Source organism: Thermobia domestica, chromosome 6, assembly GCF_964235325.1.
Source record: "Thermobia domestica chromosome 6, izTheDome1.hap1.1, whole genome shotgun sequence".
NCBI lineage: Eukaryota > Metazoa > Arthropoda > Insecta > Zygentoma > Lepismatidae > Thermobia > Thermobia domestica.
The window spans coordinates 284,169,436-284,184,401 of NC_137459.1; the positions used below are offsets into that span (position 1 = coordinate 284,169,436).

Below are 14,966 nucleotides of genomic sequence, written 5' to 3' on the forward strand. Positions count from 1 at the left end.
GGAGGGGTCCGTGCCCCAAACAGCCGTTTTTTCCAGGGAAATACGACATTCGTATCCTCTTTTTACGTATTCAATATCTGTGAAAATTTTTATTCACTTTGGTTTACTTCTGCTTTTCAGGGGCCGCCGTGGCTCAGTGGTAGAGCATACACCTCTGGTGCTTGGGGTCCTGGGTTCGATCCCAGCCCCCGCCAAGTGAACTTTGTGGTGGACAAACACCGTGTGCGTGGGTTTTTAGGGGTTCTCCGTTTCCTCCCACTTTCTTCATTCCACCATTTCATTCATTACTCATCATCAACTGTTTTTTTTTCACAGAAAATTTAAATAAATGTTTTCCTTTATTTTTTGCGTATTGTCCATAGACGCAGTTTGATTAAATTCTTCATGTCCTTTACACACATCTGACATGCTTTTACCAGCACATTTGATTTTCCGTGCCACGTTCCGTGCCCCACCTAACCGTTTTTTCGAGGAAAATACGAAACTCGTATCCTCATGTTACGTTTGCAATATCTGCGCTTAATTTCGTTCACTTCGGTTCACTTCTTGCCTCGGACATCAAGTTTCAAAATTTTGGGTGGGAGCTTTTGCCCCTAAATCCGTTTTTCCGCAGAAAATTTAAAAAGGCCGTATTCCTTTAGTTTTTGCGTATTTTCAATACAAAATGTTCCGTTGCAATTATTCATGTCTTTTACACACTTCTGACATACTGTTACTAGCAGTTTTGATATTTCGTGATAAAAGGTTTGGAGGGGTCCGTGCCCCACCCAACCGTTTTTTCCAGGAAAATACGAAACTCGTATTCCCTCCTTTTACGTCTACAATATCTGTGCACAATTTTATTGACTTTAGTTCAGTTGTTCTTGCCTTTCGGGTGTCAACTTTCACAATATAGAGTGGGGCTTTTATATTAAAACTTACGTAACTTTATGTAACTTTTTCTTTTTTATGAGATTCTTTTTTTGGGAGGTGAGGAGAGAAATGTTTTCCTCTGATATGTGTCTTTTGCCATTCATCTTTTTTGAACTGCTTAAGTAAGATCATTTTGTAACTTTTGATGTCATCCATCTCCGTCATGATAATATTATTGTCATTTTTAACAATTTGTTTTATTCCCTCATTTGCAGTCTGCCACACTGATATATTTATTACAAAATTGAGGTTTGGTCCAGCGCCTTTCGAATTCGGAACCAACCCAACCGCCGAGCTTTTTGGGTTGCCTGCTATTGCAGGAAAACGAGAATTGCAGGTGGTAATGCACTTTTGGAGTCGTGTATACAAATAAGGCGTGAAAAAGGTGGAACTGCACCAACGCAAGGCATCCAGTCACATGACAAATATATGAAAATACCGCCGGGATTCTATTGTCATATGAAACAAGAAAAGGGAATTTTGAAAATTCTCTTCATTGACATTCCTGTCAAGAGTCCAGATGCCAGCCTAATGAACTCCTCAATCGGCGCCTGATTCATCGTTGAGTCCGCAGCGTTAGCGGCTGTGTAAAGCCTATAAAGAAAGTGAAATGCCTTATCCTTCGTCCAACTGCAACGCAATCTCCTGCACGGAAACTCCGATGTCAAGCAATAGAAGTGATTCGCAGATGAACAATACCGAAGGTGGAAACACGGAATTTTCTAGGTAAGTGGCAGATTCAAATACGACTCAACTAACCTTTGTACATGTACACTACCTGAAATACCCGTTCTTCTCACGAGGAGAATGGGATTTTGGTAAGTGTTTAAACCCTTTTCTCTCCTTAGGACGTGCAAGAGATATTAAATCGAACTTCGACTGCACAACGAGTGTTACTATTTATCTCAACGATCCCGAAAGGGTGTAGCCGGATAAGATGGGAAAAAGTGCCCTTACATGGATAGCTGTGATATTTATAGCAAAGGTAGCTAATATCTAAATATAAATTTGGCCGGAAAATAACTTCAAATTCCTTCGAATTTCGAAGTTATTGTTGAAAATTGGAAAAGAAAAAATGCATATGTCGGAAACTACTTAAGCTACGAGAATGAAACAAAATACGTATATATTCTGCTTGAAGGGCTTTATTGAAAACTAGAATCAACGTATTTCGCCTTTCAAATTCTAGCGAAAAGCGAATCGAAAATATTTGAATTCATTCATTGAATTTTCCTCATTTTACACCAAGTTGCACAGCGAGTATCAATCTATGGTCTAGATATATTATAGGAAGGTTTGTATTACTTGTATGGCGGACATTAGATGGTGTTCACTCTAACATAAATCAAAAATATTTGAATTCGAATATTTTCAACGTGTTTTTCGCTAGGAATTTGAAAGGCGAAATGCATCGTTTCTAGTTTTTGGTAAGTCTCTTCAAGCAATGTATATTCGTAGTTTGTTTCATCTTCTTAACTTAAGTCGTTTCCGAGATATGAGCAATGATTAATTATCGAATTTTCAACAATAACTTGAAAATTCGAAGGAATTTGAAGTTGATTTTCTGGTCAAAGTTATATTTGGATATGAGGTACCTTTGGTATAAATATCACAGCAATCCATGTAAGGGCACTTTTTCCCATCTTGTCCGGCTACACCCTTTATAAATTGGAAACTTATTAGTTAGTTTCGGTTCTTTTTACAGATCACACCCTTTACTTTTTTCTCCCTCTTGCCGAAAACATGCTAAAAACTTAAGCTTGGCTGGGTCCACTCCTCTGTTAAAAATTATCAAAATCCTTGCAAGCGGAATAAAAGAAGTTAAACGTCAAGCATTGTTAGTTTATTTCTTATTCATGGATATATCTATGTGATATTGAAACTATATATTATGTTATAAAATGAACTAAATGAATATGAAGATTTAAGACTCCTAAGATGTTAGACAGTTCATTATTTACTATAAGAAATGGGAAATCCGGATTTGATTACTGGCGGAAGCTTATGTGGTTTCGATCCCACGTTAAGCTGTGGGTACACATCTCATATAGCCTTGCTGCTGAAGGAGACGCTAAACCCCAAAAAAGAGAAGCAAATGCAAATCAAATGAAACATTAATGGAATTTTCCCTGGCAGAATTTTTGATATATATATATATATATATATATAAAGACGTTGAGTGCTGAATATAGACATGCCTTCGATTAACGAGGTATTAGTATCATTACGAGTGGACAGTCAGCAGTTTTCAGTACGTTGTCATTTAACTCGCGAAGTCGTACTTTTGTTCATCTCCGTTCGTTTCATACACTCACCGCCAGCATTGGACCATAAAATCTCTAGGTTAGCTGGAAAGGAAGAATCGTAAATCGATATCATTTAAACGGTAAGATAAGACTAGAACGATGCTTCAGTTGATTCAGAAAGAAACATATTTCTGGCCTTCATGAAAAGAAGGTGGTATTCCAAGTTAAGTGTTTTAAACTGCATTACGTTTCATGTAGAAAATAATATTTAATACATATTATAATTAATAAATAAGAATCAAGCTTATTAATATACTCAAAAAAAAATAATTAGTCAAAACAAACAATATTTTCTAAGTGTTTTTTGCTTAAAATCGAATATTTTGTCTGATTCAAATAAATGAGCTTAATTTGAATATATTATTATACTAGAATCAATTACACGCTTTGCTGGGTTAAATTAAGAAAAAAATAGTAATATGTCTCGTTAGTCAGCCACTTTTTACTACTACTAAAGCGCTCGTTGACATTTTTCATTTTCGATGCTTTTTATATATCCCCTCTCCTCCCCATGTTGCGGGTCACGGCATCGGAAGTGTCATTGTTCATCTCAGCGATTCCGAAAAGTGTGAATTCGAAACTGATATTGGTCAATTTGATTATATATATATATATATATATATATATATATATATATATATATATATATATATATATATATATATATATATATATATATCCCCTCACACAATTTTTGCGGGGCTAAATTTGGATTTAAATGACATCAGAAATGTCACTGTTAGTCTCAGCGACCACAAAACCTTAGATCCGACACAAATATCGGTCATTTTCGATCATTTTAAATGTCTTTCCCCTCCTTATGTTACAGAGCTCCTCCGTGGCTAAGCGGTTAGCGTACGCGCCTTTGGCGTGGGAGACCCGGGTTCGATTCCCGGCGGTAGCTCATGTGGTTCGGATTCCACGTTAATCAGTAGGTCCACGTCTCATATAGCCTCGCTGCTGAACGGGACGATAAACTCAACTCAACTCCTTTAAGTTACATCGTCAAAGTGATATGACAAATATAATCTCATGTTTGAACTTCATTTACGTTAAAAATTTGATCGAGATCGGTCCGGTGATTCAACAGTTATTAAGTTTGATTTATTTTTTATATATCTCACCCTCCTACCTCCTCCCCTAAGTTCTATCGCCAAAGTGAGTAGATAAATACCAGGCCCGAACCTCATCTATGTTGAGAATTTGATCGAGATCGATTAGGTACTTCAAGAGTTAAGTCACATAGACAGTCACTTTCATTTTTATTTTTTACATATATCTCTGCCTCTCCCTCCCTTTCGTTGCACCGTCAAAGTTAAATTATAAAATTTATCCTAAGCCCGAAAGTCATCTACGTTGAAAATTTGATCGAGATCGGTTGGGTGGTTCAATCGTTATTAAATTTTATTTATTTGTATATATCTATCCGCTTCCCTCCCCCTCCTCTAAGATCTACCACCCAAGTGATATGATTAAAACCACCCTAGGTTTGAACTTCATCCATATTGAAAATTTGGTTAAGATCGATCGGGTGGTTTAAACGTGATGAAGTCACAAAGACAGTCACTTTTATTTTTTACTTTTTTGACATATATATCCCCCTCCCCCTCACTTTGTTGCACTCTAAAAGTGAAATGAAGAAAACATTCCAGGCCCAAGCCTTATCTATGTTGAAAGTTTGATCGAGATCGGTCGGGTGGTTCAAGAATTATTAAGTTTTATTCATTTTCATATATTTCCCCTCCTTCCCTCTCTCTCCCCTAAGATGTACTGTAAAAGTGAAAAGATTTTTAAAAAAGTTCCAGGTTTGATCTTCATATGTGTTGAAAATTTGATTGAGATCGATCGGGTGGTTCAAAAGTAATTAATTATCGAACATAGTCACTTTAATTTTCATATTTATCATTTTTCTATATATCCCCCTCCACCCCCTCCCTTATGTTGCTTCGTCAAAGTGAAATGACAAAAATCAATCCAGTCCCGAACCTCGTCTTCGTCGAAAATTTGATCAATATTGGTTGGGTGGTTCAAGAGTTATTAAGTTTTATTTATTTTTTCTATGTCCCCTCTCCCCCATCCCTAAGTTGTACCGTCAAAGTAAATAGCTAGAAACACGCCCAAGCCAGAACCGCATCTACGTGGAAAATTTGATCGAGATCGGTCGGTCGGTTCAAGAGATCACAAACATAGTCACTTTCAGTTTTATAATATAGATTTGATTAATTGTTTCAGAAGAAGCAAAACATTATACAATGAATACTAAATAATCATAGCCATATAATATATTGCATTAACAACAAAATATGTCAGTGGGGGCGCGGTGGCTCAGTGGTAGAGCGTTCAACTCCGGTGCTCGGGGTCCCTGGTTCGATCCCAGCTCGCGCCGTGTGGACTTTGTGGTGGACAAACATCGTGCTCGTGGGTTTTCTCGGGGTTCTCCCGTTTCCTCCCACTTTCTTCATTGCACTTATTATCACCGTCTCCTTTAGCCTAACCGGCATAACCGTGGGACGTTAAACTTAAAGATTTCATTTCATTTTAAGATATGTCAGTGTATGTGAAACATTAATTTTAAAATAGTGAACAGTCAGTCCAATAGGTGCCGCTACCTGCCTGACGGCTTGATGACAACAGATGCTGCTAGTGTGCAGGCACTTTGCAGGTTTAACACTACTGTGATGATACAAGAAGCTTAAGGTCTGGGCGCAACAATTATTATTTTTGAATGTAAAAATTTAGGATGAGCCTACGCCGTCATTTGCACAACAACATTTTCGTGTAACGTGAGGGCACCATGCCTCTCGTCGGTTGCTGACTGCTAGTGGACAATTTGTTGATGCATTCCATGGAGTTCAGCGTTGTAACAATGTGCATTTATGGTTTTACCTCGTCTGAGAAAGGTATAATCGATCACTCCCACCACAAACAAAACACAGGAAATAAAACTTTTTTTTTGTGGGTGAAGAAGTGGTTTAAGAGAATCTCCTGGATGTTAACCGCTATCCAACCATTATCTACTATAAAACGTCAAGCAGGTCCATCTTTCTTCTGAAGTGACAACCAAACGCAACAAACTTTGTTATTTCTTACACTCAGAGAATTGTGCACTTTCAGATGGACACTCCTGTTGGTCAATGTCAACTCATGTTGAAACTTTTTCAACTTGACGATTGCGCGAAAGGACAGAGGTATGGTATATACCTAACTCGTCTGCAATTGTATGAACACTTTCCTGAGGGTCTGCTTCCACGATGTTCTTGAGGATCTCATCCTAACATTATGTTGGTCGGTGTCCATGGGGATCATTACGCAATGTCGTGTTACTGGAATGAAATGAAACAAACCCAACGGTGATGCGTTCAATTGGCGTTCATGGCCCAAACGCAATTTCCTTTCGGCTTTCTATGTAGAATGTCCCAGGTTAAATTCATAAGTAAAAAAAAGAAAAAGAAAAAGAAAGAATCACTCGCTATTGTGTGTTCTCTATGTTGCACTTTATACGACCCTGTTGAACAGCGCACTGTCTTGTGACTGCCTGGGCACAGTATGCCTACTAAACGCTTACAGTGCTTGCTACATTAGATAGACAATATTTGTTTGTCACTTGTGTTGGGATGCTGAGAAAAAAATCATCAAACGTTAAAACGAACATTTCATTCGTACGAACCTAATACATATTGTCAATAGATTGTGTCAGCGTGGTTCTGTGAATATTATTGTCCTTTAGTTGAACCAGTTAAACCAATTATCAAGTGTTCGAATTCAGACCATAAAATGATATCGTTCGGGGAAAAAAAATAATAAAGTACACGCAAAATCATATTTTATTCTTAAGGACATAACTTAATCGAAAAAAATATAACCAGGTAACATGCGGTGTTATTGTATAAATCCATCAAAATTATTTTGCCTGTGTACTCGGAGAACAATATGTTATAGGAACAGCTATATATGCACTTGAGTTCGATTTCTGAAGACATTTACGTAAATTCAAATTTCACGAATGAAAATAAGTTATCACCATTTTTAATTTGGACTTTTTGCCCTTTTGAATTAAAAGAATGTAAGGTCTAAATTAAGTTAAACTCAGAAAATGATACTCAACACTATTTATTTATTTGTAAATTTCAGATAGGTATCATTTATTCCCCTCGATGTTACCTTGGACTTTTGTAATCATCGCATTGCATGGCAAATATAGATTGGAAACTGAATACCACAGAAACAAGGTTGACAATTTTAAGTAGTCTACTAGGATGTTCAAGTTTTCTGGTAGTATTGTAGAAACTACTTGAAATTATTATTTTGGTGACTATAAATCAACAATATATACTTAAAGTGAAATATATATAAATTAGTTGTTCTATATTCTAAAATAATGAACTTAGGTGAATTAGGGAATCTAAGTATATTAGTTGTGAGTAGTTCTAGCATATTTTACAAAGAGTTACATTTTATCTTGAAATTCGTTGTTTATCTAGTTTTCTGGCTCACATCTAATCTTGTAGTTTAATAATCGCGGCATTTCTTGAGACTAAGAGTAAGTGCGCCAAATCATCGTATACTAATTCTTACATTTTGTAAGTTTTCTAAAGCTTGGAAAGCAAGTTGTGTAAATTATCGTATTATAAACATATTATAAAAATAAAGCAATAGAGAATGCTCCAATAGCATTGCCAGAACGAACTTAAAAATAATTATATTTTTTTCTTATTAACCTCTATAGGTTTTATACCGATTGCTCTATGTACTTTATTATTATAATCATTAAATAATTCTTGCAAAATATCTATGCATTTATAATTTCCTTAGGTACTTTTTTGTTTTTGCATGTTTTGTTTCAGAGTTCTGTTAAAACGTTCTACAATGTATCGCTTTACGAAGACACGTGCTTAAAATGGGGGCTCAAAATTGAAAAAAAAGTAGCAAAATATCATCTCTCTATGGCTTACGGTTCCCGAGGTATGGCTCCTTAAACCTCCCGAAATCGGAACTTTTTTGGACAATATTTCGAGAACGGCAAGAGTGACGTGACAAATTCCATCACTTTCTCAGATAGTTTTTAATGCTTTATCGAATGGAAGGCTCAAAATTGAAAAATTCGCAAATAACAGACATACACACACACATAGGGAGACATACAGAATTCAGTAACGAACTTCTTAAGTTCGTTGATAAATTAATACTCATGAGGAAATACATAACAAGTAACATAAAAGTTTAATCTAGGAGTATCTACAAACTGAACAGAAAACTCATTGGTGTCTTAGTTGTGTGTAATATGTTTTTTGGAAGAATCGGTACTTGCAATACGAAATATATATATATATATATATATATATATATATATATATATATATATATATATATATATATATATATATATATATATCTGCAAACTAAATTACGGAAAATATTACCGTAACATTGTTATCATCTTTTGGTATAACAATTTAGAATGCTATCTATGTAAAATACGAAGGAAAGAAAGAAAAATAAATAATAAAAAAATAGTATTTTGCACAAAAACTTGTTTAATCAGGAACATTTTCTGGAGTATTGCGATTGAATTAAAAATCATTATATTATGGTTAAAATGTGCATTACGCTCCTAAAAGCCTTGATGTTGAAAGGGTTAGATATTTTTTTCTAAAACTCTGTCAGTTTTAAACGTATTTAAAAGGAAAATCACGGATAACAATTTTCCTTGAAAAAGAGTTTCAGTGTAACTAATAAGTGCATCTCCACCAGTTTTAACTCATAACTCGTATTATAACAAATGCAGTAATACAAATGTTTTACGTAATTGACGTAATCAATTAACTAAATATCAGTACGGGTAGAAGGAACAATATAATGTAATGCTTTTCCCAGAATATAATTTGCTGTACTTCTTTTTCTGAGGTTAAACTGCATACCCTAGTTCATCACATTGACTCAATACCATTTTTTGTGTATTATCACAGCATCGAATTTAACTCCTGTATTATAGAGGATAATACAAGAAAGTTGTGTATTGTGGAATACTATTGCTATTTCCAATGATGCAAAAAACATTAATGAATTTACAATAATGAGTTTTATGATGAAATATGCTGTGATGTATGCTTTTTAAAAAAAACAATACTTCAGAAGATACATACTTTAAATTATCTGACTTTGACAAGTATTTTTAAAAATGACATAATTTGGGGTAATGCAAAAGTGAAGTGTAATGTGGAATAGTATTCCACATTATCCTCTACCTGTTCCAAATAAATATTGACATTACAATCTATATTTTCGTGTCTACTGAAATAGAAAATATACAAGGAAAGTATGGGACGTCAACTGGTACATTTGACAAATTTAAGGAGTGCATATGAATATGCAACGAAAAACTGAACTTGAAAAAATAATCAAGCAACCCAAAACAATAAACGAATTGTGAAGAAAGACACGTCCAGTACTGCATGGCGTGTAAAGTTTACGAGCAGTCATCACAAATGAAGTCCACTCTGTATCCTCCAATGAACTCTGTATGACACCATTGATTACACGAGAGACATCGAATCCATTGTTCAACTGAATTGTCTTCGGATTTTTTCCCACAGCACTAGGTCCACTAAGCATTTTTCCTTTCGGTAGCATCACTATCATGACGGTCATCGGGTTCTTCGTTCTGAGTTCCAAATGAGATTTTTCGCTGTCCCGATGTAGATAACAAACCTTTGCCGTTCAACGGACGTCTTGTAGGCTTAATATTCGTCTGCAGTCTCTTCCTGAAAGATGATGATGTTATCACTGCTGCTGCTGGCTTGGGTATTCCTCGAGTTGAGCTGCGTCTCGTTAATGAGGACACAGATCAAATGGCTTGTGAGACTGAGAGAACTCGCGGAAGAACAAGAGTGTGTTATATAGGATAGATGTAAAGCAACCTTGTGAACACATTAACTTCCGTAACTAGGATTGGAATTCAGTGACACTTTGTGGATACTTTCAGTGCCTTAATACCTCTGTCCAATTAGGCGATGGATATCGCAGGTGCAAGGGGGGAGATAACCCCCCTCTCCCATATAGACATGGCAATGATCGTAGAGCTAGAAAGACAGAACAAACTCCACTTGCAATTCTAATTCGTACTGACCAGACAATGAAGAAAATACAACGAACTAAAATCAGACTACTGAAAGAAAACTGAAACGCACGAAACGCTATCAGAAAATGTTCACAGTTTTGTCATTGTCCCATGCCGCTTTGCCTTGTACATAATATATCAATTTTAAATGTAGGTAGACATCTGTAAAGCACAGCGGCACGCGACCCCCACAAAACTGTGAATACTTTCTGATTTTGTTTCGTGATTTTCAGTTCTTCTTTCACTAATCAAATTTTTGTTTAACTTTAATTTTATTATAACTTTTGAGATATAAAACATGTTTTTTATCGAAATCTGTGCAAATGCAACTAGAGCAGGTTTTTAACCTGACATGGCACGTAAACCATTCATGAGTACTTCAATTAAAAAAAACAAAATAAAGGAAAACGTGTGCGTTTTCTAATGATGTCTTCCAGTTCTGCCTATGGGTTCTCCAGCACTTTGTAGAAATTATTTAAATGATCTTATCTTTATGCAGAACGGGAATTCCCGTTCTGCCTAATCTTTCAAGACGGGCAATTTTGCATTGTTTCTAGGGATTTTTTTTCTTCAGTAATTCTAACATATTATGCAGGAAGAATAACTATTTCTTCAAATTTCTACACACATTTTTAATGTTATTCTACTCGTTCTTCTCGGAAAAAATCACTAGGATACAGTTATGGTATTAGCAGTGTTATTCGCGTCTATTTTAGTAAAGATGAATGTGCTTTTTTATTTAAGACGCGCAGGTAAATGTGAAACTAACTGCCTCAATTGCAAGAAATCCGTTTGACATTGTAACTGAAACAAACATAAACTTACTTTGGTCTAATATCAAGTCATTTCACTACAAAATTTTATTCACTTTTTCAGTAGTTCATCTCCAAGACTCTAACGCCTTCAATACTTAGAATATAATAAAGTTCACATCCTCAAGACATGTTTTGCCAAGTATTGAACAACGCAATAGAATCAATAAGGCGGCCCTTTAAAGAAATGACGTTGTCTTCTACACAACGACTTCGTTTTTAGTGTCACGTGATCAGATTATTTGTCTTCTAAGCGTGAATCTTACTACATGCAATATGTTATATAAAGTTATATTGTCATCGTAAATACTAGCAATACTAATTACCACATATCGTCAATATAGTCAATACAATTTAAAACAAGATCTTATAATCTCTATTCTAAATGTAAAGAGTATGCAACCGCATTACAAGTGATTCCAGCCTTCTTTTCAATGATTTGATTTTCTGTTCAACTTGCCTATAATTAAACTTTGGTTTCTTCGGCTTCTTTGCTAACTCCAACATTAGCATAGAAGCTTCATTTCATTTTATTCTTGTTGTAAAAGTTGCACAGATGTAAAAATATTTGGATGTCAGCTTTCTGTTTAATTTAGAGTACCACCCTTCAATAACATTAGTTGTTTTCCCCTCAACATTATCACAATTGTTCCACATATCTCTGGAAAAGAGAGAAACAATTACATACAGCAAATGAAAGCTTGACAAAAGTCATTCAGCAGCGATTGAGGTTTCAATAAGCATAACCATAGCATAACGGTTGGTTGTTAGTAACACGTTAAATTTATAAGTATTCAGTTTTGTAATCATTACTGACTACAAATTCAGATTCAGATCTCTGATATGAAAACGTTAACATTTCTATTGACAAGCCTATCTCTAAAATGAATTGTTACGGAATAATAATAATGATAACGCTTACCATAGGTCTACTCCATTAAAGACACGAGCTCCTCGTTGCTAAGCTCTTAGTATACGCGCCTTTGGCGTGATATACCAGGATTCGATTCTCGGTGGGAGCTCATGCGGTTCGTATTCCACGTTAGTCAGTAAATCCATGTCTTAAATAGCCTCGCTGCTGGACGGGACGTTAAACCCAAAATCAACTCAACTCCATTACAGACACTAACTACCATTTCCTATCCATAAACTTATGATTTTCTTACAATTGTAGGATGCATTAGGCAATACAATAACGTCAAACGAGACTAATGGAAGAGCATACCTAGCACTACATAAAGGACTAAAAGGAGTGAATGAGTACAGAACGAAATACCAATCACTGCTAACGTAAATTTTGGTCCCTAAACGAAAAAAGACATTATATTTGGCAGAAACATCTCAAATGAAAAACAGATTGTAAAACAGTGTGAAAAGTAAGGTAACTACTATACGTATTGTACTTACATTGTGAAGTTGACGTCTACACTGTCTAGCCATGTTTCCACTAAACAGTCATGAAACTTTTCTGCATTTGGTATGTGTGGGGCATTTTCTTGAAGGTACAGGAACATATCACTTATTTGCCCCATTGGTACAAGTGGTAGTGCACTGTTCACTTAATTCTCTTGAATTGTTTGCTTAAACATATATTGAACACGTAAACTGTAGCACCTTTTCAATACTGCGAACCTTAGAATGCTGGAAATAAATTACTGGAAATCTGAATGATTTTTTCTTGTGAAATGGCTTGATATTAGACCGAAAAAAGTTTGTTTTGTGTTCGTTTCAGTTGCAATGTCAAGGCTTTCTTGCAACAGTCAATAAATGTTCTATTTCCCTGAAGGTATTAAAGTTCAGAAGGTATAACGTCGCTGCCTTCCCGCGCTTGGACCTGTTCGTCACTGGGGGTGTGGTAGGAAGACAGCCAATCACCACCCTTCAGATTTGCCAAACTTACTCATCGCAAGGTTATTCAGTTTCTATTTTCACACACAGTGTCAACCAAATCTCAAGTGTCAATGTCCGCTTGTCTTCGGTGGTGCGCGTAAGAGTGATTTATATAGTGCCTATGTGTGTGTGTGTTCTTTTTTTTTAATTTTTGTTCCCTTTTTGTTTGTTACATTTGTAGTAAGTGAATTAATAGTTCTTGCTTCTCGGAATGGAAGGTATCACTATCCTTGTTACAGGGATGTTATGCATCGTATTTTTGTTGGTTTTGGGGAGAGTATGGCGTGGAAGAACTCTCCACTCCGATGCACGAGAAATTGTTGTAAAAATTTATAACTTTTTTTCAATCTGAGTTTGATGCTCCTCGGAACAATAGACCATTTCTTTCTGTAAGCTCGGTGATGGACAGAACATCAAGTGCAACAGGTTTGCCCCCCACTTGTATTAGGACAATTCTTGAACAGATAAATAAAGCAGATGCACGCGGCTCTCCGTTACGCATCCCAGGCAAAAAATGAAAGAAACCTGCTACAAAAACAAATATAGACGCTTTTGATAAACATGTATTGCGGCGTCTTATTTTGAGAATGTACAATGAAAAAAAAATATATATTCCAAGCATGGAGGAAATCCATGTGAAGACAAAAGCTAAAATAAATTTTAGTGGGTCGCTTTGGTCTATCGTAAAATTGTTAAATACATGGGTTTTTAGTACAGAAAATCAGATAACGGCAGAAAGTGTTTGATCGAAATGGAAGACATCATATTCAAGAGATGTCAATATCTTTGTAAAGTCGAACAAGCGAGGGAGGAGGGAAAGCATATAGTATACATCGATGTAACGTGGGTGAAAACACACCACACGAAGGGGAAGATGTGGGTTTTAGACAACGATAAACTTCCCCTAAAAGTACCAACAGGGAAAGGTCAACGACTTATTATTGTCCATGCTGGGGCTTCCAACGTTTTTGTTGACAATGGACTCTTGACTTTCCTTTCGAAATCTACTAAAGACTATCATGAAGAAATGGATGTTGATAGGTTCAGACAATGGTTTGAATATAAATTACTATCGAACATTCCAGCAAGTTCAGTGATAGTCATGGACAATGCATCTGTACATTCGCGCAAACTAAATAGCCCCTCTTCCTCGTTTAGCGCAAGAAAAGCAGAAATGCAAGAGTGGTTAGCGCGACACAACATACCATTCAAGAATAATATGTTACGTACAGTTCTGTATAGTATGATTAAAGAAAACAGAGGAAAACTTGTAAAATATGAAATAGACACTCTTGCAAGTGAGCACGGACACGAGATTCTAAGATTCCCTCCCTACTACTGTGACTTAAATCCAATTAAACTTATATGGGCTGCAAGTGACACTTTTAGATCACTTGCTGGTATTTATGTTTAAATAATGCTTTTAAATGTATATGTTGTTTTATATCTGTATATTGGTATTGATTTATATATTTTAAGTTATTATTATTATTAGGTTAAGAAATCCAGATTTGGGCATCGGATGATTAATTATTATTATTATTAATTGTATGTAAATGTAATTGTTGTATTTACTAAGTATATTTACATTATTTCTATTTTCAGCTATTACAAAAAAAAAAATACGTCTAGTAAAAAGAATAGTTAGATAGCAACTCTGTTTCAGAGAATAACAGTTTTAAAGTATTCAGAGGAAGCTTCTTTTTGGTAGAACACCCTCCTCCCCACCACTCTTTTTTTTTCTACATAGCTTATGATATGATAGCTTTCCTATATAAACGGAAACTTTTTACAGGGAAGGGATCAGTTGACCGTCAGTCTTGGGGGAGACTTCAAACAGTCTCCAAAATGTAGTCTATAGGACGGACTCGGCTCAGTGAGCCGAGTGGGAACTTTCTTCTCCCCGTAAGAGAATATTATGACTGCAAG

General features: G+C 35.6%; 1 protein-coding gene across 1 annotated transcript; it reads left to right on the forward strand.

Moving 5' to 3' along the window:
- Window positions 1-13,788: 13,788 nt before the first annotated feature.
- LOC145687571 (uncharacterized) lies at window positions 13,789-14,451 on the forward strand. The gene has a single exon (XM_081761036.1). It carries the CDS (start codon window positions 13,789-13,791, stop codon window positions 14,449-14,451), a length of 663 nt encoding a protein of 220 aa, XP_081617162.1.
- The last annotated feature ends 515 nt before the right edge of the window (window positions 14,452-14,966 follow it).